We start from the raw sequence: 22,326 nt of genomic DNA, 5'->3' as shown, positions 1-22,326 counted from the left end.
ATCCCACAACACAATTATCTCTGGCCATTCAACTGTCATTATTCTACATACCCATTAAAAATTGTTCATTTTTTGCATTAAATTTCATATAAGCAAACTGGTTTCCAATTCAAGAAATATTTATATTGTGTTTTAATTACATTTATGCAGGTTCAATAATAATTTAATTCATTGTTATTACTGTGCATTGAAAAATTAGTATTAGTCATGCTATTATGCTTTTAGAGAATAAAAATAATAATGCTTGAATATTCAAACAGAGCTTTAAAAAACGTTGATGATAGATGTAACAATGAAAGAATGTGTAAGAGACGTGTGATCATACATGTTTTTTAAAATCATAATTTTTTTCCTCAGTAAAATTTGTCCCTTTCATGTCATCCATTTCAATTTAAATTTTTTTTTTCAATTGCTTAGAGACTAAAATGTTAATTTTGAAAGAGGAACCAATTTTAAAAAATTTATTAATGGATTTAAATTCACAAGATTTTATGGTAGAGCACATACCATATGGGCTTAACTTAGCAAGCATGGAAAGCAAACCAAACAAGCGTCTTTTATGGATTGCTTCATTTAGTATTATGCAGTGGAGCCCACTATCATTCACATTTTTTATGCAAAATTGATGTTTGGTAAGTGAACCCTTTATAGGGATCAAAATCCTCAGGTACTGATACTATCAAATTAAAGGCTGGGCATTGTAATAACCATTAGTATTTTCAAAATTTTAAGCTGACTGCTTTTCTGAAAGAGAAAGCTGTTTTTCCCCATGTTATGCATTGAAAAAATGCATTTAACAAGACAAAGTTTAGAGGGTAAACAAGGGAGGATAAATTAAATTCAAAATTTAATTTAAACAAAAGGTAATCATTTCCTGCTAGGATTTGTTTCAAAAGTGTACTAAAAAAATTATAAAACAAAAAAAAACAACTAAATCAAAAATATAAATAATTTATGCCTAGAACAGTAAAATATCAATGCAAAGAAGAAAAATTGTAAATAAAATCTGAAGAATAATTAATGAAAAGACATAAATTACTTTAGCAATACAAATTACCATTTTTATTGGTTGTACACTCAAACCTTGTTAAAGTCAACTCAATGAGAGACAGAAAAATTTTTCACATTAAAAGTAGTTCAAGTTCTACGAAAATGAACTTTTAGTGCTCTATTTGTTGCAAATTAAAAATTACAGAAAAGTAACTAACTAATAGAAGTAAACTGATTTATTATACAATTAGAGAGGATTGCTAATAAAACAATCACTGACAGCTTGCTGTTTTGGTTTCTTATTCACACATCTACTTTCTAAAAATCTTCTAAACTTATCAACTGGATCTAAAAAATTATTTGAATTTCTCTTTTGCATTATAAAAGAAAGAACAGTTTTAATTGCGTTGTAAGCATCTATAAAAGGAAACTAAACCAAAGTATTTGCCAGTGAAATTTAAGAAATATTTTAACTACACTTGTCTTCTCCAGTAGAAATGCAATTCGGCCATAACAATTTCTCAGAACAACCTATAAGAGTGTATGGAGAAATGACTACCCAAGTTGAAAGATAAATATAGATGTTCATTACTGAGGAAAACATGCTTCTTTGCATTCACACCCAGACATGAAAGAAAACTCAATTTATAATGTGTGTTGTTTCCCGTAATATCCAGTCCCTCTCAACAGATTCAATCCATACAACTCTTTCATTTGACTGTGATAATCATCATTTGATTATCACATTCCATTCCATTTGACTGTGATAATCTTACAATTAACAACACTATAACAAAGCATTCAAAAAACTCACTCATATAGATATAAAACTGTGAATGATCAGTTTTCTATTGCCTGTCGGAGAGGAAATAAGTTTTCTGTTCAAAAATATAAGTAAAATTTTTTTCAAGGGTAATGAAATTCAAGTTTACATTAAAAGACATTTCAGGTCAAGTGCATTCGTGCTAAAACTACTTTAAAGAATCATACAATTTGACCATGTATCTAAAATTAGCTCACTTTAAAACAAATTCGTGTTAAGCTTATTCAGGTTAAAAAGGTTTGATTGTATTTTAGATTCTTACATTCATTTCATAAATAATTAATACAAGAATATATTATCTATAACACTAAGTTATACTTACGTGGCTTCACTTTCATTTGACTTCTTCAAAGATTCTATCTGCATGGAAAAAAAAGGTTTTATGAACAGAAATAAAATTTGAAATATGCTTACTCATTCAAATAAAGATTAATAGTTGTAACATTTAACAGAAAGCAACAAATTTTTTTTGGTAACACATTAATTTCCAATTAATAAAAAATGCATATTTATAATACTACTATAGCTACATAAATTCATACTAGTCTTTCTTATAAATTTATAGAATAAAAATTTTATAAACTCCAGGAATCACTATTTAAAATATCTTTAGTTTAAATAACAATAGTCCATGCTTTTTAACCTGAATTCTTTATGGAATATTCAAAAAGTACCTTGTTCAAAATCTTTTTCTTTTTTTTCTCTTTTTGGGAAGTAAAAAAAATGGTTTTTCGTATTTAAAATTTACACTTATTTTTAGCACAAAATATTGGATTTTGTGTGTTTCAGGTGTTCAAGCTGAACTCTAAATTTTAAGATTTTTTTATGATCATTTTAAAAATTTATTAGGAAATGTCATTACTTAATTAAAATATACTTATAAGTAAGAAGAATTAATTGATTCAATTATGTTTCACTCTAAATCGATGTTAATGAGTAAATTCAGTAAAATTTTATATCTTTTAAAAAAAATTCTCACAGCAAAGTACTGTTTTGTTACAATGTCCTCAATGCAATACAATTTATTAAAACTTCAAAACAAGTGCATTCCTGTTTTTTTTTTTGGGGGGGGGGAATATTAATAAAATTTTAAATTCAAAAGTTTCTAAAAAATCTATATAAATATATTTTGACAAAAATTCTAGGCTACTTTACAGATATTAAGAATGGAAATTATAAGATGATGAAAGCAAAATATAGAAACGTTAATACATATTCACAAATATACTATATTTTATTAAAATATATTTTCAATTTTAATGTTTCTTACAACTCCAAAAAATTACTTTTCTTAAAAATAAGAAGTAGATCATTATGGCAAAACAATTCTACAAGTTTCATTTTCAATTTATTGAAAAACAAATGTGTTTAAAGTTACCTATAGAATGCTTAGAGATAATCACTTTTAATTATTATGAAATGAGTTAAATCAATTAACCATTATTAATAAATTTTACAAAACAAATGACATTGAACTGAGATCAGAGAGAAATATAAATTATTTTTCAATTATGACATGTAACGGAAAGCTGTATTCAGAAGAGAAACTTTTATACAAATATGAAGGACAGTTAAAGCACAAAAAGAAATGAAAAAAATAATTTTGAACTACTTTTCCAAATCAATAAATAGATTTTTAACTGTTATCAACAATTGCACTTTTTCAGAATTAAACATTGACTATTTAAAAAATAAAATAGTACTGAAAAATATGATGAATGAGTAAAAAAATTCATGATTTGTAGTTTATATAATTGTTTATACTTACTTCCTTATTCTGATCTTCAATTACTCTGATCAGATTTGATATTTTATCTTCAGCCTGCTTCAATTTGGATTCATCAACCATTTTCTACAGAATATTAAATAACTAAATAAAGTAATAAATATAGTAACATAAGCCTTCATAATGTACTATTGCCAGCAAAAGCAATAAAAAAAGAACTATTTGCATGTTACAAATTGTACTAATTGTTATCATGTTACCAAAATGGGCAACTAGTGTTCCTCTCATAAGGGTTGAAAAAAACTTAACCTGACATTTCAATAGACTTCTGGTAAAATTAAGCATAAAATATACTAATTACTAAGAAAGAAAGAAAAATAGCATTTTTAACTTAAATTTTACAAAAGAGTTTAATTTCTTTTTTAAATTAAATTCGTTTCTTTGAATTTTTTAGAGTTTCGCTAAGAAAATTTAGTCAAACAGAAGAGAGAAACAACAGAATTTAACATTACAATACAAAGAATACTCATTAACTAAACAAAGAAATTAAAGGGTGTTTTGTTATAAAAATTAGACTAATAATTCTAATTCTAAATTTGAAATTTTGCATGCTTTTTGTAACTGGAAATTTAATTAAAAACTTTAGCAATGTCAGAAAACTGCAGTAAAATCACTTTCCAGGGTTTCTCTTTTTAAACATGCAAATATAATTTTTATAAGAAAATAAAACAATTTATTTGTTTAAAATAATGATTTTTGTGTGCAATAAAATAAGCATTATTTCTACTGCTTATTAGCACAGATTTCATAATTAATTAGATTAGCAGTTAGAAGGCACTTAATGTCAACTAGACAAGTCTACAAAAAAAGTTATAAAAAAAAAAGTTTAATGCAAATAAATAAATATCTACATCTAGACTTGAATGCAATTCTATAATAAAAATAATAATAAATAAAGGTCATTAGGAAAAAAAAGAACAGCCTTTTAAATTAATGTCATAACATCAGCATAGCGGCCAACCTCTAGTTATAAAAATGCAGAAGATAGACAAAAAAAAAAAAAAAATACAGAAGAAATACCTAAAACTGCAGAAGATTTGCAACTGCATACTATACTAATGAATTTATCTTTAAGAAAAAATATTGTTTTAAAAACAAGATAAGGAAGAAAAAAAATTTAAAAACTTTTGACCAGCTACTTGAGGGTACAATATTCATTTATTAATTCTTGATTAAAGGGAAATATATAATATTTTAAGACTTATATTAACATTAGTTTAATTACACTTTAATAGTATGCACTATATATTAACTCAATACAAATTATGGAAAAAGAATGACATCAAAAAAAAGTTCTTTTGCAAAGATGCTTTAGTAACATCTTTTGCTTTTACTAAAAATTCTTTAGAAAAATCTCTTTCAAAACAAAGTATTCCTTCTTTAGACTTAATTATTAAAAGTTTTTTGAGAGTCTCATCAGACATCGATGAGTGGAATTGAGTCCTATTTTTTTTTTTTTTTTTACTACAGAAAACACCCTATCGCATTCAGAATTGCTGAGGGGTATAGTCGATATAGTCTGACTGAAAGAAAATACTAGCTATCGGGCGGGCGGGTAAAATGCAGAAGATCTTATCTTCTGAGCGTAAAAAATAACTAAAATGAGTAAAAGTGCGGAAAGCTTCTGCAAAATGAGGAAGGGTTTGGCAGCTATACATTACCAAAAACATTTCATACATATTTTCAAGTCCTTAAACATGGATTTATTGAATTGATTAAGATGTTTATATTTCATGTTACTTTTAATACTTTCCTAAAACCCATGATAATGTATAAAATAAATGAAATTTTAAGAAGTTTTAAACATCATTATTCACAGGGAGTAATTTCATCTAATAAGGTGGTAGTAAATACGCCTCGTAACTCCATTTTAAAAAGTTGAATTTTGAAAAGAAAAAAAAAATAAACAATCATGGAATAGTGTATTTGAAAGACATTTCTCTTAACTTAATTGATTTTTATTTTTAAATACATAAAAATATTTCAGAATAAGAGCTTACTTAACAGGGGTCTGCCCAGACATTTTGTGAAAGGTCCTGTTTTTGTAAAATTGTGAAAAAATTACTCGTAATTTGCGAATATAAAATAAATCTTAAGTCACATTCTTTCAACCAAGGTCTTGCTTTTGTGAATTTGTGCAAATAGGGTCGTGTTATTGCAAAAAACTTTTTCAAGGAGTTATTAAATTGTAAATCGATACAAGAATATGCTCTTCACTGTAAAATTATAATTTAAAAAAATTTAATTTTCAAAAATAAACAGCAATTGCTGCTACTAAATTAAAGATGCAACAAATAATTATTTGATATTTAGCCTATACTGCTGAACGCAGAATATTAATTTCGGACGAATAAATGAAGAAGCGTCTGCCGAAGACAAAACTTAGTTCGTTTACACCTGTCTTTCTCCCACTCCCTGGGAAGGGTTTATTCGATTAACAAAACAATAATGAAGATAAACAAATGTGTGAAGTGTCCGATTAAAAGATAAATTATTTTGTAAAGGGTCCGTTTTAAAATAAAATATTTTGTGAAGGGTCCGTTTTTAAGTTAAAACATTTTTTGAAGGGTCCGTTATCCCCTGCTTAAGTATCCATTAAAAATAAATAAATTTGCAAGCAATAGCATTTCAAAAACATACAAAAGTAGTTCAAATTAAGGAAAGAAAAAAATGTAGCTCGTTTAACTTCCCAAAAAATACAGTAAAAGTTTATCAGAGAAAAAATATTTTAGCCACAACTGCTTCGAAACATTCCAGCCAAGTGCCTTAAATTAAAATTTTACTAAAAAAGTATTATAGAAAGTCAAAAAGTAAACAAAATATCAAAAAGAATCAGATATATTCAGTATTCAAGTGAGTAAGCACTCAAACAGTTAACAAATTAAAAAATTAATTTATGAAACAAAACATTTCAAATCATATGCAACAACAGGTATGGGAAGTGGGATACTTTAATTTGAACCATCAGATTCGGATATTTTTAGCAGAATTGTTACAAATTATAGCAGCTAAATTTAAGATTTCTTTTTAAAAAAATGACATAATTATATCATAAATTTAAAATTTTCATGGCTTTTTTATGCTTAAGAAATTTTAACAATTAATAAATAATTTGATAATAAAAAAAATGAAAACAGTCAACCATAAAATAGGATGAGGAAGGAAATAATAAAAAATTTAAACTGTTTACAAAAATAAAAATTACAACTAAAATTACCTTTATTTCCTTACGATTAATTATTTCAAAATCCACTTCTTCATCACTAAGAGGGGATATGCTATCCTGCAAAAAAAAAGAACAAAAAAAGATAAAGATACTATCCAAGAAAATAAATTTTTATTTAAAAAAAATAACATTGTTCTACTGGTTACAAGATAACAAGCTTTATTTGGGATTTCTTTAAAAAAAATTTTAAATTAATCCCCCGAAAGAAAAAAATTTCCCCTGTCAGGTATGATTCAAAAACAGAACTATTGTTATTCATAAACATTGTCTTTAAATTTCATAGCAAGATTTATTTTTGTAAATTAATTTTCATCTGAAAAAAATAGAGGCATTATAAAATAAATTTGAACAAGTTTAAGAGATATAAAAAAAAACGCTACAAATTTTTGGTAAAAAATTCTAACATACCTTTATTTATACCTTAATTATTTGATAAAAAAAAAACAGATATTAATTATTCAAGGGGGGAAAAATATTATTAATCAGTAAAGGACTGCATTCCCTTCATTCTCACTTAAATATTGAACTGACTACAAATAAGTAATTTTTTAACTAACCTTTTTATTAATATTCTAACATTACAAAAAACAGATTGTCTTTACAGAAAATCATGTATATTTATCAATGGGAAAATTATATATATTTATAATTTAACACTAAGTATTCATCACTTACTCTTATTATCCTGTTTTTCTTCTCTTCTGCTTCTTTTATTTTATTCTGAAGCTCCTGTTCTAATTCCTTGATTTTTTGTTGAGCTTCTTTTAATTCTAGTTGCTGTTTTGACATGGTAGTCGTCAGTTGATTGTGCCAAGATTGAGTGCTACTCAAATGCTGATGCATCATGTCATTGTTTTTCCTCAGAGCCTCTGTTTATTAAAAAATTTTACAAAAAAATATTTAAAAATACTAGAATTGACAGAAACCATAAAGAATATTTTAGAACATTTCCAGTATTTAAAAATTGTCTAATTTTCAAACCTATAGCACATTTTTTTAATTGACATTAGTATGAAGAATTAAATTGAAGAATGACAGATTTTCTATATGTTCTTCTAATTTGAAGAATTAGAAGAACATATAGAAAAGTTGTGTTGAGTTGTGTTTTATTAATTCTTCATAAATAAGAAATTTTAAAAATTGGTGATAAATTGTCTTCATTTTTAGTACATTCCAAGAAGAAGTTCTAATCAATACTTGGCGAAAACATCAAGCAGGGTGCATAGTCAAATCTTTCAACAAAAAATAAGCACCTTTTAAGTACTTTTTAAGCACTCAAAAAATATTTTTAGCCACTATATACATTAACAAAATGCAAACTAATTTTCAAAGACTTTACATGATCATGATAAAACAACTAGTTTCTGACAAAGAACTCTTTTCTTGATTATATTAGTCGCCATTAAAAAATAGAGATTTTTCGGTTTGATTTCAGAGGGTGTAAAATGAAACCTGAAAATGAGAATATCTTGCAAAATGCAGCAGAGTTGCACATGAGAATGCTAGAATTTCACCAAACTCAGCTCAGTAGACGCACATGCGGACTCGCAAGTATTTCATCAAACGTGTAAAATGATTGGCGCTTTGACACGCTGTGGACCAACGGTAAGCGAAATTAATTGTGAAAACATTGTATAGAACAATGTGAAAAGCACGCTTTTGCATAATACATGGCGAAAATCTACACGGTAAAGAAAAAAATCTCATTTTCAAAAAGGGAAAATTAAACACTTTTTAAAAACACCTAATGAAAAAAGCACCATTAAGGGCTTTAAAAAAACGAAAATTGGAAATAATCACCTTTAAGCACTTTATAAAAACGCTATGCACCATGTCAAGAATAACATCAAGCGTACAAACACACATTAGTATGATTGGACTAAATTTATCCAAACCACGTAAATTTTTTAAAGGTGCACAAGAATGCTAGCTTTGAAAAGTTTGACCGTAACAGACAAAAAACAAAATAGGGATTTGGCTCTAAAATTTTTAATGAAAAATAATTTAAATTACTTGTGAAGTTTCATGAGATGTGTTTTAATAACAAGAACAAAGTGAAAATAAGCTACAATTATATTATTTATGAATGCATTTCTGAGATTAGTTTTCTTTAATTGTGCTCTTTACGACATGCCATTGTTAAACATTATTACTCACAGAGAGTTCCTTCATCTAATAAAGTGGTAGTAAATGTGCAGCATAACTCCATTTAAAATAAGTCAAATTATTTCAAAAACATACAAAAGTAGTTCAAATTAAAGAAAGAAAAAATTTTCATGCTCTTAACTTCCCAATTAAAAATACACTAAAAGTTTATCAGACATAATTGTTTAGAAACAACTGCTTCAAAACAATTTAGTTAAGTATCTTAAATTAAAATTTTCTAAAAAAAATGTATTACCAAAGGTGAAAAATAAATAAAATATCAAAAAGAATTAGATATATTCAGTATTCAAGTGGGCATTCAAACGGTTGACAAATTACTTTCATGTGCACAAATAAAATAAAGACATTCTAAAATAATAATAAAAATGCTAGCTTTAAAAAGTTTGACTTAAAAATAAAATAGAAATTGGCCATAAAATTTTTAATGAAAATAATTAACAAGCCATAATTAAATTATGCATAAATCCATTTCCGAGATCACTTTTTTTAATTGTGCTTCTTGCAACTTGTCACTGTTTAACAAATAGAATGTCATATTCTGATAATTTAAGGAAAATTAAAACATATAAATAAGGAAGTTCATTATCACTTGTGTCTATTTTTTATTTACACAACTCTCATATTAGACAATATGATTTCATATTAGATGGCAGTATTTTGCCATCAATAAAAACATGATTTTAAAATGTTATACCTACCTCTAAGAGAAACATTATCTTCAACAACATCAGCCAATCGACTTTGCAATTCTTCTAAACTCAGATCAGGGGTTGCAGATGTCAATGCAAAATGCAAATCAAATACCCCATTTGTTGTTGCATCTTCAGATACACCATTGACCATAGGCTGGTCTGCTATAATACTATATTCAGAATCTATGGATTCAAGCCCACCATTGTGATGCTGCAAAACTTCCAATGAACTCATGCTTTCAACAGAAGTGCTTTAAGAAAAGAAAGAAAAAGAAAATGCAAATTTTCAATATTTTACAAATTTTTAAAACAGGTAATTTATATTTTTTCATATAATGAACATTATAAGATGTTTTAAACAAATTGAATAAAATATCAATTTAATAAGAATAAAACAATTACCTCATTTAATTTCAGATAAAATTTAGAAACATATTATAATATTATTTGAAATCTATAAAACAAACCAAAGATGAAAATCTCAATTTTAAAGTCTTGTTTTAGTCAATTTATAAAATGACAGGCTGTAGCAGATATTATGAGAGGTGCAGCTGATATTTTTTTTATGAATTAGTTGAGTACCCAATTTTTGTACAAAGTAAAAATATAAAAAAATTCACGTTAATAATGGAGTGATCTATATGAACTAAAATGTGATAAAGAAGTACTTGTGGGGATACTACTTTATAAGCATTTTTGCTAATAAAGAAATATTGACAACAAGTACTACCTCTTTTAGTCATGCTTTTAATTTTCAATCTGATCTAACAATTAAAATTGAATTGACAAAGCTTTAAAATAAAAAATTTAACACAAATTTTCGATAGTACAGATTCATCTCAATCATCATTCCAATTATTGAAAATTGTTATTAATAGCAATCAGTGGCATACGCAAGGGAGGGGTTTAGGGGTCTAAACACCCCCCTTGAGCTCAGACAAAATGGAAAAAATAAAAATTTTAGTAGAAATTATGTGGGCTATTTTTTAAGACTATGTATTTTTATTTGCCTTATTCCTACTTTTTTTTTCCTCACGGTATTTCTCAGAATACTGAGAAAACATTTACTACAATATTGTTGTACTTTTGAAACCAAATTCACGTGATACTGTTACGGACTGGTTCCTTTCTGTCTTGCCATTCGCGATAGTTTTCGAGACTTGTTGTCATTCGCAAGGTCTTTACGCGATGATTCTGGAATCCTACACGCTCTGTCGTCTTTGAGACAATTCGAGAATTTTGGAGATGCGGTGAATAATTATATAAAAGGGGAAACGGAGTACAGTGGAGTTAGTACTTGTATATAGCGTAAATAATTTTCTTTTATCTTCAATTGTTTCTATTACTATGTATCAAATTGCGATTTTATTGTTATGTATAACCCAGACTTGAATTTTGATTTTCAACTGTTGTACAATATGAGATTTAACTTACTGTTAACGCAGCACCCCCTTCCCATCCTCCAATTTATTTTTCTATTGCGATGAAAGAGTAGATATTCAACACTGGATAGGTACTCTGATAAAACTTGAATAGTTAGCTTGAGGAATTAGTCAGACTAAGAGTTATCTCCGCCGTTTGTCGCTAAATCTGTTTTGTTTTGCCTTAACAAAAAGTGCATTCAATCGCCGAACCCGTCGTCGCCACTATTTCGACTAGTGAAGAAATCAGTAACAATACCTTAGGAGATACTGTGCTCGTTGAAGTTATTCATTCCAGTTCCAAACTTTGAGCATAGCGGATATTTCTGTGCCAATATATATATATCAGGGTTGGCAGGTTTTTGACATGTGACAGTTTTTGACAGTTTAAACCATGGTTTAAACCGTCACGTCAAAAACCTCACTGTCAAAAATGTCGAAAATGTCAAAAACCTATATTCATATGTGAAATTTAATTAATACATAAAATTTATATATTTTTTATAAAGGATAGTGTTTCTAAATATGTTCTAGAAAAAATAAATTTAAAATTTTGAAGAAACACTTATATTTTGAATAGTAACCAAAATCTTGTACTTTTGAAAGCTCACATCTTTTGTAATATTATGTATTCATTTTCATGTGTTATTGAAAATCTGCAGTGATATTATTAAAAAATTTATTTATAACCAAATTTAGTGTATAGTATAGATTATACTAAAAATTTGACATTTTTAAAGATAAACATTAGCAGTTTTGTACATTAGACATCTCTTAAAGAAAAATCTTTTTAATATTCTTTTAAATCTTCTTAATAATCTTTTTAACATAAGACAATACAAATTTAAGTGCTTTCTGTTAAATACACAGAGTAGTTAGTGTCGATTTACAGTATATTCAGCCTATTCATTTACTATGCTGAAAATTTAGCTTATCCAAATACTTGTGAATTTCATTTTGCTGAATACTATATACATACTTTTGTTGAATATCTAAATATTCAGCTGTTGAATAATTAGTTCTTGCTTTCAAGATATGCATTATTTGTATTCTTAATACAAGTGGGGGGGAAAAATTAAGAGGTAAAAATTGTTTTAAAATGATAAGTGTAATAATTATAAATAAATATAATAAACAATATGAATTATATTTATCATTATTCACAAATATAACTACTTTTAAATTCAAATTAACATACTGGATAATAAAGATATTTGGTATAACATTAATTTTTTTTTCATTCACTTGTATCAAGTTTGTATTTATACAACATAACTTGTAAGTTCCTTATAAATATTAGTTATATGTTCCTTATATGTCAAAAATGCATAGTAATAAACTTTTAATTTTCTTAAGTATCAAAAAAAAAAATTTTTTTTTCAAAATATAAATATTTAAAAAAATTTTGTGCAAAATTTTTCTGCACATGCATTTGAATATAAATTTCTGAGATTTTAAATCTGTTATTTTACCTTAATTTTAATTAAAAAATATTTTAAAATCTGCTGATTACCTATAAATTAATTAAATTTCAATATAATGCATGGCAACTGTTGGTAGTTTTGAAGTTTATATATTTTTTTGGCAAACTTTAGTTTTTGACATTTTTGACGGGTTTTTGACGGTTTAAACCAGTATTATACCCTTGTCATGTCAAAAACCACTTTTTGACGTCAAAAACCCAACCCTGATATATATATATTTATCTTGGCACAGATCTTGATCTTTAGGATGTCAAAATGCAAGATTTTAACAATTTTTAATCATTTTGAGAAAAAATCACGACCTGAAATTAGTGAGGTGACAGCATCTAATACCAATATAAGTTTTTCTGTTATACAGAAATGTGATACTCCCGTTGAAAAAAAAGTTTCTAGCATAACAAAATCTGATAAATGTAAAAGTGGCCCTCAAAGTATTACTTCCCATATATGACATTGGGCTTTTTTCAGAAGATATTACATGCAAGAAGATATTACATTATGATCTTAAACTTAAAGAATCAAATCAAAATTTAACTAAATAATGTTGTCTAAGTAAAAAGTCAAAATTGTCTAGTTATCTAAATTAGGGAAATAATAGTGCTTTATTACATACTCGAATTTCTTTTAGTAGCTTCAGAAAATTATGAACACCCCCCTTGAAAAAATTCTGCGTACGCCGCTGATAGCAATATCTTTATAGTTATCATTAATAAACTGATATCACAGTACGACAAAATCTTAGTTCTTTAACCTTCTCCAAATCATCTTGATGGTCATGATAAATTATCAGATTTTATTAGTCTTCTCCGTGACTTCATATTATACAATAAAAAGGGGTTCAGACACTCAACTTACAAAAAGAAAAGTTTATATTATACTTAATATTATTCAATCCATGTTTGTCAAGTTTTACAAAGATTTCAAATTTTTTGATGAAAGTGACATTAACTTTACTATTTGTTAACGTAGCATGATTTAAATTTATAAATCTATAGAAACAAGTTTGTAACCATATAAGAATTGTACAAAAAAATGGTCACTACATTTTAGAATTTACTAAGCTACGTTTTAGAAACTAAAAACACATTATGGGATAGCACAAATTCAAAGGGTAAAATTCAGAGTAAGTCCCTAAAAATACATCTTTTCATTTATTGAAAGAACAAGCACTCGGCAATGGCAGGAAAAACTTCTATGCCAAGTGTGAGAAAATTCCAGGAACACTAAAAAATTGTTAAAAATTTAATGTAAAAAAAAAAAACAAGAACAAATGGATGCCATCTTGAAAAGTACCTACATAATTTGCAGCAATGCAGAGGCAAACCACAAAATATACATTTTTTTTAGATATTTCTATGTCGTGATCTGTCACGCCAATTACTATTGCCCAGGTGCCAAGTAGATTTTAAACTTGAATTGTTTTTAAAAAAATATGTAGATGTTAGCCTGGGGGTTATACCTTTTGAGAAGGTCACTTTTAGTATTGTTTTTTTTTTTTTTTTTTTACTTTTATAAGTTTCTTACGGGACACTGCCCGAAAGCTGCCAAGACCTGGCAATTATTTTGCCACAAAACAAATCACGATATGGAAATCTCCCTTGATTTTTTTTTTTTAATAATTTTTGCCTTAGGTGCAGATGGATACCACTATGGAATTACCCCACATTGGCATTTCAATTTCTGTGATCAGAATCTGATTGAGAATTCTCCAATTTCTAAGTTATTAAAATTCCAAAATGGAAAATGGTTAATTGTTAAGCATAGATAAGATTTCCTAAGAAACTTAGTTATATTGAACTGTCATATATTTCAATTGTTGTAGATACAAGATGTGTTATATCTTTTACAAGCCTATGAAAGATAATCTTAAAACAACTTATTGTTTTGCTAATCTCAGCAAGAACTCAAACAAAATCAGTTCACAGTATGATTTTGATCGATTAAATACTTTTAAATAACGGCACAAACCATAGAGTGCGACAAAAAAAGATAATTCTTTTCGGGGATATTCCCGTGTAGGTACCTGTTCGGAACAACTACGATCGAAAAAGGTTTTTAATACTACAAAACTATTTTTTAAAATATATGCTAATGTTTGTTAATAATGTTTATAATAATGTGAAGACGAATTATATCTTTAAAGTTTGTTTCCTTCTGTGATATTTATAAAAACGTAAACAAATAAGAACTTTATTTCGTCGAATAGCTTGAAATAAATGAGATACATTTAAAAAATGATAAAATTTGCTTAATGAATCGGTTGACAACGAAAATTAATCTCTAAAGGAAATAATTTATATAAGTTTCACTTTGTAACAAACATTAACTCAAAAAAAAAAATTAATAAATAATGATGCACATCATACAAACCTTTCGCACATGAAAACTCTATATAACAATAACAATCTTTTCAGAAATATAAATTAGTTAATTATTACAATTAAGTTCTAAGTCATGAGAGGTAAATGGTTTCACTTTCACGTCAACTTATTAACAACTTGAGGAAGTCTTGTTTCAAACGATTGCGTTATTCTTAAACCAGCTCCTCAGGCATTTCCCCTCCATATGAGAAACAAGCGGTAACATATACCGATCGCAAACGGTTATATGTTGAAATGATAACTGTGAAAAAGTGAACTGAAAAAGTTGAAAATGTTCAGTGCTAATATCCACCTTATATATTAAAGCAACTCTTCTGACTATATTTTGAGTAGTGCCGTAGATATAAGGAACCCGTAAGAGGAAGTGAAGGTCCTATCTTCTCGATGGCAACGAAAAACCGGTTTTCAGAGTTACCTTATTTTTGTGGTTTATTTTATTATTGGCGTTTTAAAAAAATTTACTACCTTTTTTTTTTCGTTGAGTGCTTAGTTGTACTAGCTCTGATTTCGAATATAACAATATAATAAAATATAAAAAATGGACAATAAATTGTATTTTTACTTTTAGAGTTAATAAAACTTTTAACTCGATTTAAAAATATGTATTAACTTAGTTAATTACTTATTAATAATTAATTTGATAATTTAATTTTACAATGCTAAACTACTAACAGAGCCTTTAGTAGAGTGTACTTTAATGCAGAGCTGCCATCTAGTGATGGAATTAGTAAATCCCTACAGCAATGAAATGAAAATAGAAAGGAGTGAACAAAAAATAAAATTAATTTTGGGAGGGATGAATTTTTTTTTTTTATTTCCTTCAAAAATAAGTCGTTTAAGAATTTTTTACATTTTAAAAGAAGAATTTACTGACATTGTCAAAAAGTGTAGAAACATTACTATTATATTCGGACCAGCAAATCATTCCAAAATAGAAAAGAGTATTGAAGAAAATGAAACTTTTACAATTTAAATAATGTTTTTTCTTCCTTTCATAAAACTTGAAACAAAAATAATTTTTTTAAAATAGTTTAATTTGTATAAAAAAATTCCTTGATGTTATGTTGACATTTTGCTTTACACTTACCTTTAAAAGTATTTAATTACGAATTGAATTGTAGTTTATGTTGATTTAGTTGATTTTACTGTGCTTGAACACTATTTCGAGAGCACAAAGCTTGACATCAAAGATTTTCTTTTCCGTCCACGCTGAAAATGCCCTAAACCTTCTTCGAAGAAGCATTATTTACATGCATTAACACATTGGTCACATATACATGAGTTGGTTTTCAGATATTTAAATTTAAACAAAAGGGGGAGGGAAAAACATTTTTCTAATTCTTATACTATTGAACTATTGTTTTAAAAATTATCTTGTGTGTGTTAATGTTAGCCTTTTCTAAAAAAAAAAAAAATGGTTCATCGAAAATTCGTTGTTTTGACACTTCAGCTTTTTAACTTCTTCTGAAGAAGGAAAATAAATTATATTTAAAATTGCACTTAAAAGAAACTATAGACAAAGGCTGCAAATAAATTTCATGCATATTAAAATTTAAGCGAGAACGAAACATTATCTGTGAAAACCAGCGAATCCCAGTTGGGGTAAATAACGAAGCATACTTGATTTTCGGGTGAAACAGAAAAAAATTGAAAGGAGATTGGTAGAACTATATCTAAGAATCATTAGGCAATCAAATTGGTTTTGCCGTTTTTTCATCTTTTCTTTTTTAGGGACTCGATAGTTTCCAACTATCTTTTTGTTACTTCCTCGCTTCCCCGCATATTAGCCTGCGACCAATAATCAAAGAATATTATAGACAGTGTCCCCCCCCCCCAAGTTCTTGGGCGCATTCATCCCCCCCCCTAAAATAATTTGCTAACTTCCCCCTTCCATGTTAGCTTGTTCGAAATAGTGCTACGTTGCTTCTTTTATTTATGTACTTAAAAAGAAAAAAATTCTCTCGTCTAAATCCCCCCCCCCCAAGCTTTAAGTGGGCGCATCGTGCGCCCACCTTCCCCCCTGATTATAGAACCCCTCTATATCCTTTGATATAGTTATCGGTCTCCGATAATTATAGGTTAGCCTATAATTATTCTTAATAAAATAACCTATAATTATAGATTAACCAATAATTATAGGTTATTTTATTGAGAATTTAATCTAAATAGTACGCAATTTATTGCGTACTATTTAGATTAAATTCTTAATAAATATTTAAACAATTAATATTAAGAACGAGGAAACGGAACACTCTGTTCATATATTTTAAAAATGCTTGTGGCACATGAAGTCGCAATCTGATTAAAAACTTCATGTTCTGGTGTCGCAAATAAATGTCTCAGTCAGAATTTTATCAAAATCTTAGGAATCACTGTTGAGGATAATCACAGCTTAAATGGTTTCATAATTAATTAGAAAAATAGTAATAATCCAATTAGTCAAACAAATAAATCTAGTAACCCAAATAATATCCTTACTTCCCCATTTAGTCTATGGCATACTAACTGGTCTTTTATGATTTTGATGACATACATGCTATCCGTGACTGAAATTAAATTATCAGATTTTAATAATGCTCTTTTTTTTTATTGTTTTCTTTTTCTTTGTATATATATATATATATATATATATATATATATATATATATATATATATATATATATATATATATATATATATATATATATATATATATATATATATATATATATATATATATATATATATATATATATATATATATATATATATATATATATATATACTTTTCATAACTATTTTTTCTTTCTGACAAATATTTTGCAGCATAATTGTTACCGTGGATGACTGAAATCAAGGGAATGTCGATTTTCACCGGTGAATGCCAAGAATCACATTGTCGCTTTGGTGAATGTCCGAAATATTTGTTTTATCCGATTAGATATTACTTTATTCGTTGATATTATTTTATTTATTCGCTATTTTAATATCGTGGGATAGATTGGGTGAAACATCAGTGTTCGGAGAACCGATTTAATGCATATTGGGCAGTGGCACTTGACCTTAAAAAAACATCGATGTAGGACATACCGGGCAATGGCACTGAACCTTTAAAATACATTGATATGGGGCATACCGGGCAAATGTATATCGGGTAGTTGCACATAATTAGAGCTAGTATATAATTCGGACATTTACCAAAGCGATTAGGTTATTGCCAACATTCACCGGTGGAAGTTAACAACCACCAATTTCTTTCATTCACGGTAATATAAATAAATGCTGTCTCATAGTATTCAAATTATCTACGAAACTGGCAGGATGCTTTGGAATTCGAAATTTTTTTTCTGATTTCTTTGGATCATTAATTCCCAGGAAAGGGACCTAAGGAAGCACGTGCCATAACCCAAAAATTTTTCAAAATTTTCCGATTTTTTTTTAAATTCTTTCTTTAAATCCATAAAATGATATTTTTATGAATTAAAAATTTGTATAATTCATATGTAATTTAGCAAAATAAAAGATTAAATTTAATAATACTACAAAATGTATGCATCATTCTCAATTGTTGTATTTATTTAGTTTATAATTGGAGTTAGTTGCTATTTACGAAAGATAAATTTTCTTTTAATTACCTTTATTTTCCATTGATACAGAGAAATAATTTTTAAAGACACCTTTGTTGAAATTAAAAGTTCAATACTGATTTTTATTTTATTTTTGCTATTTTAAATAACTTACAGCATTATCGAATTCAAAATTTACATTCTGATTTATTTCAAGGATTAATTTCTTGATAAAACTTGATAGACTATGATGAATGTTCTTAGAATTTTTAACTAATAATTTCCACTTCAGACGATGTAATTTATGAATGAAAAAATGAATAATTTATGAATGAAAAAAACAAACAAACTGTATTTAGCTTTTTTACATTTTGATTGTTCTCGGCAAAGAGATTATTTATCTAAAATTAGCTAGTTTCTAAAAAAAAAATGTCTCTTTGAAAAATTGTTCCCGCTGCATTTAATATTATATTTTTTAACCATTGTTGAAATAAAGTTAATATGAAACAAAATATCTTTTTTATATTTATTTACTGGTTAATTTTATACGTCGCGTGAAATTTTTTGACATATTTGCATCGAATGTATTCCAAAATACTTTATTAGACCATAAAATAATTTGGAGAAGCAGCGGATTTCGAGAGGATCAAATTGCAAAATGCTTCAAAATACAAAGGATGATAGAAAAATGCGATCCATAATTATTTTCTTAGTTTTTATTGATATCTTAAATCTAATAATTACAAATATACATTATGATGTGAATCTTCTACACGCATCAGGTGAGAACGGAATAGTAACATTTTTAGAAAATTTATTTGTTTCACAAATTTGAGGAAGAATATTTTAACAAAATTTTCAAACTCTTTGTATTCTTACTTAATTATTAGATCTAAAGTTTTTATATATATGCTATCATATATTTTGATAAGCTCATATATAAGAAGCTCCGTTACCACAGTTTTTAATATACTTTTTGAGGATGCGCAAAATTAAATGAAAACACATACATGTGTTGCTAAGTAAAGTTCAACGAAACTAACGCAGAAAGGTTATGAAAATCTGAAAAATCTTTCATTCGTAATTTTAAAACAATAAAACTTGGTAGGTTGCTAAAGAAAACCGGGAGGATGTGAAAGGCAAATGTTTGAAATATATCAGGTTTAAATTTAATCCTGCTTTCCTCAATGATGATTCATCATTCAAGAAGCTTATTTTCTTCCTTATTTGAAAACTAATCTGCGACCGCTAATGTTAATTCTGTCTTTATTTTTGAAAACAATTCTAAAATTATAAATTAAAAACAAGATTTAAAGAACCCCTTTTACACTCAAATGGTTATAAAAATCAGCTGTATATATGTATATGGTCTGAACTTGTAAAGGTTTCCTAAATTTATTTTAGAACGTCATAATTAATTAATTTTAATAAATTAAAGAAAAATTGCATACAAAGTACTTAAAATATTTCATTTATTTCTAGGCTATTTTAAAAAATTCCACATCCATTATCTCACAAGAGAAAAAATAATTTTATTGAAATGTACCTTAAAAAAAGTAAAACCTTTATTTTCTGAGTATATTATGCTTATTTTTAATATGTATTTTGTATTCTTCTGAAAAGTGTTCAAGATGCTAATTTCTCAGAAACAGAGAAATTGTTCCAAGTAGAGTTATTGCTGAGCAATTGTTCCATTTTAATGGATCTGATTGCATTTTGTATAGAATTTCCCAAACTATTTCATTACCTGAAGATCAAACGTTTAAAAAATGCACTAATATTAAGGAAGATAGGACAGAAAGTTTATCTGAAAAATTGCAATAAAATTTAAAAGTGTAGAATTTTAAGTTGGTAGATATCGCAAATTGATATTTACACACTGTTTCCAAATTTCAAAAGTGATAACTCAAAACATACCTCAACAGATTTTTTTAATTAAATATTTTAAGCATTATTTACAACAAATATCTTTACTAATTTTATTTATTTATTGTACAAAGATACTGTAATCAACATCTTGTAGGTGCATTGGATATGAATTTTTACTTCAATAAAATTTTTTTAAGTACGAAGCTATAATAAATGAAAGAAGTCAAAATTACTACTGGTTATGTGAACAATTTAAAACTTTACTTAATAAAATAGTTGCACAGTTTCTCATTTTTCTGAAATTTCAGCAGACAGACATCACAACTTAAATACACTTCACCTAAATGCATATTCTTAAATAAATGTATTAATAACCATACAAACAATAGTTTTAGATACAAATAACAAATATAAATAAGAATTTTGCACATAAGGATTCTTTCCTTGATAGAACGGTTTTAAAAATTACTACTTAGTGGTAGCTTCTTCAAACATTACATTCAAATAGTACCAGGATTGGTAAGCTCTTGTCAGGCTAGAAAAAACTGATTATGTAAATCTACCCAATCCAAGAAACTGTCATTTACAATAAACATCTAATTTAAAAATGGAAGTTTAACATAATTCACCCAATAATTCTATACGAAAATCTATTTTATTAATTTTTAACGTTATATTATACATGCTTAAAGAATCTAGTTTAGAAGAGAAAATTATTAAATTTTGTCTGGGTTTTCAAAAAAAAATATATATATATATTTTTTTTCTTCACAAATAATGTGCAATTGAAAATAAAACAAAAATTCAGAATAATATTTGCCATTCATTTAAAGCCTACAAATAATTTTAATTAGGTGTTCACAACTCCAAAATATTCTTTATAGGATTAATAGTAACTTTTTCAAAGTTTATTAAAACAATATCTTAAAAACACATTTAAAACATGTGTCTTTGCATTTTATAGAATTTTGTGTCATACAGAACATTGGACACATGTTTAAACTTACCAACTAAGCATGACAGTAATATTCATCTGAGAAAGACAAGCCATAAAATGCGTAATATAATTTTAAGATTCAAATATTTAGACACATAAATATGTGCTTAAGCATTACAGAAAAAAACTTTTTTTTAAACTTTCAAGAACATATAACAACTAATATAACACAATAAATTTATCAACTTTAGTTTGCTTAACCAAGTAGAGTAGACTTAAAAATAGAAAGATATTAAAAGTTAACGTGGTTTATAGAATTTCATTGCATAGAATTTCTTCCTTAAATAAATTTCCAGCATACAAAAAAAAAAAAGTTTCATATACATAAGTATAAACCTTAATAACCATATTTCAAATTGTCGAAACTCTCCTCTGAAAAATTGCGTTGAAACGACAGGGATAGGAAAAAATCCAGTAGATTTTACGAAACAATATACATTTTATGATAATTGTCACAGAATGTACTACATATTTTACACAAAAGGAATTTTAGAGATTTTTCTAGTTATCAAAATAGAAAAAGTGCAATATTTTCCAGGTAAAATTGACAATATACTTGAAATTCTATGTGATATGTTTACTCATTTTACAACAATACATGGAATGTGTATTAAAAGAGTTAAAGAACTTAAATTATCATCAATAACTTGATCATTTAGTCATGTACAATTTTAAAAACAATACTTAAATTTTTATAAATTAGAAACAATAACCTTAACATTACTCCCAAACAGCAGATTAAATTTTGTATAAATACGAGAATCAGAACTTTGGATTACATTTCATGATATGATTATATGCACACAACTAAATGGAGAATAATGAAAACTCCAAATGTTTATTTACATATCCATATAAAGGCCAAATTATAAATAATCCGCAATATAAATATTATAATATATATGATTATAATATATGAATTACAGAAAACTTTCATATCTTTAA

General features: G+C 26.6%; 1 protein-coding gene across 3 annotated transcripts in view; it reads right to left on the bottom strand.

Annotated features, from left to right (window-relative positions):
• The window catches only part of LOC107442832 (uncharacterized), a 31,952-nt gene extending 16,661 nt beyond the window's left edge, over nucleotides 1-15,291 (bottom strand). For 2 of the 3 annotated variants that reach the window (XM_087166960.1, XM_087166964.1), the window contains exons 1-6: nucleotides 14,959-15,271; nucleotides 9,690-9,934; nucleotides 7,501-7,694; nucleotides 6,817-6,882; nucleotides 3,582-3,665; nucleotides 2,136-2,173 (exon numbers count right to left, since the gene is read on the bottom strand). In XM_087166960.1, the coding sequence (XP_087023086.1) occupies nucleotides 2,136-2,173; nucleotides 3,582-3,665; nucleotides 6,817-6,882; nucleotides 7,501-7,694; nucleotides 9,690-9,934; nucleotides 14,959-14,969 (638 nt within the window). In that variant the 5' untranslated portion in view covers nucleotides 14,970-15,271. Of the gene's footprint in view, nucleotides 1-2,135; nucleotides 2,174-3,581; nucleotides 3,666-6,816; nucleotides 6,883-7,500; nucleotides 7,695-9,689; nucleotides 9,935-14,958 lie in introns of all 3 variants that reach the window. The other variant, XM_087166969.1, reaches the window with a different exon arrangement.
• Nucleotides 15,292-22,326: the final 7,035 nt, after the last annotated feature.

The sequence above is a fragment of the Parasteatoda tepidariorum genome, chromosome 1, assembly GCF_982258835.1.
Source record: "Parasteatoda tepidariorum strain Cologne lab strain chromosome 1, Ptep-v5.0, whole genome shotgun sequence".
Taxonomy (NCBI): domain Eukaryota; kingdom Metazoa; phylum Arthropoda; class Arachnida; order Araneae; family Theridiidae; genus Parasteatoda; species Parasteatoda tepidariorum.
Note: the sequence above shows the minus strand (reverse complement) of the source record. Positions and strands in the feature narration are given on the sequence as shown.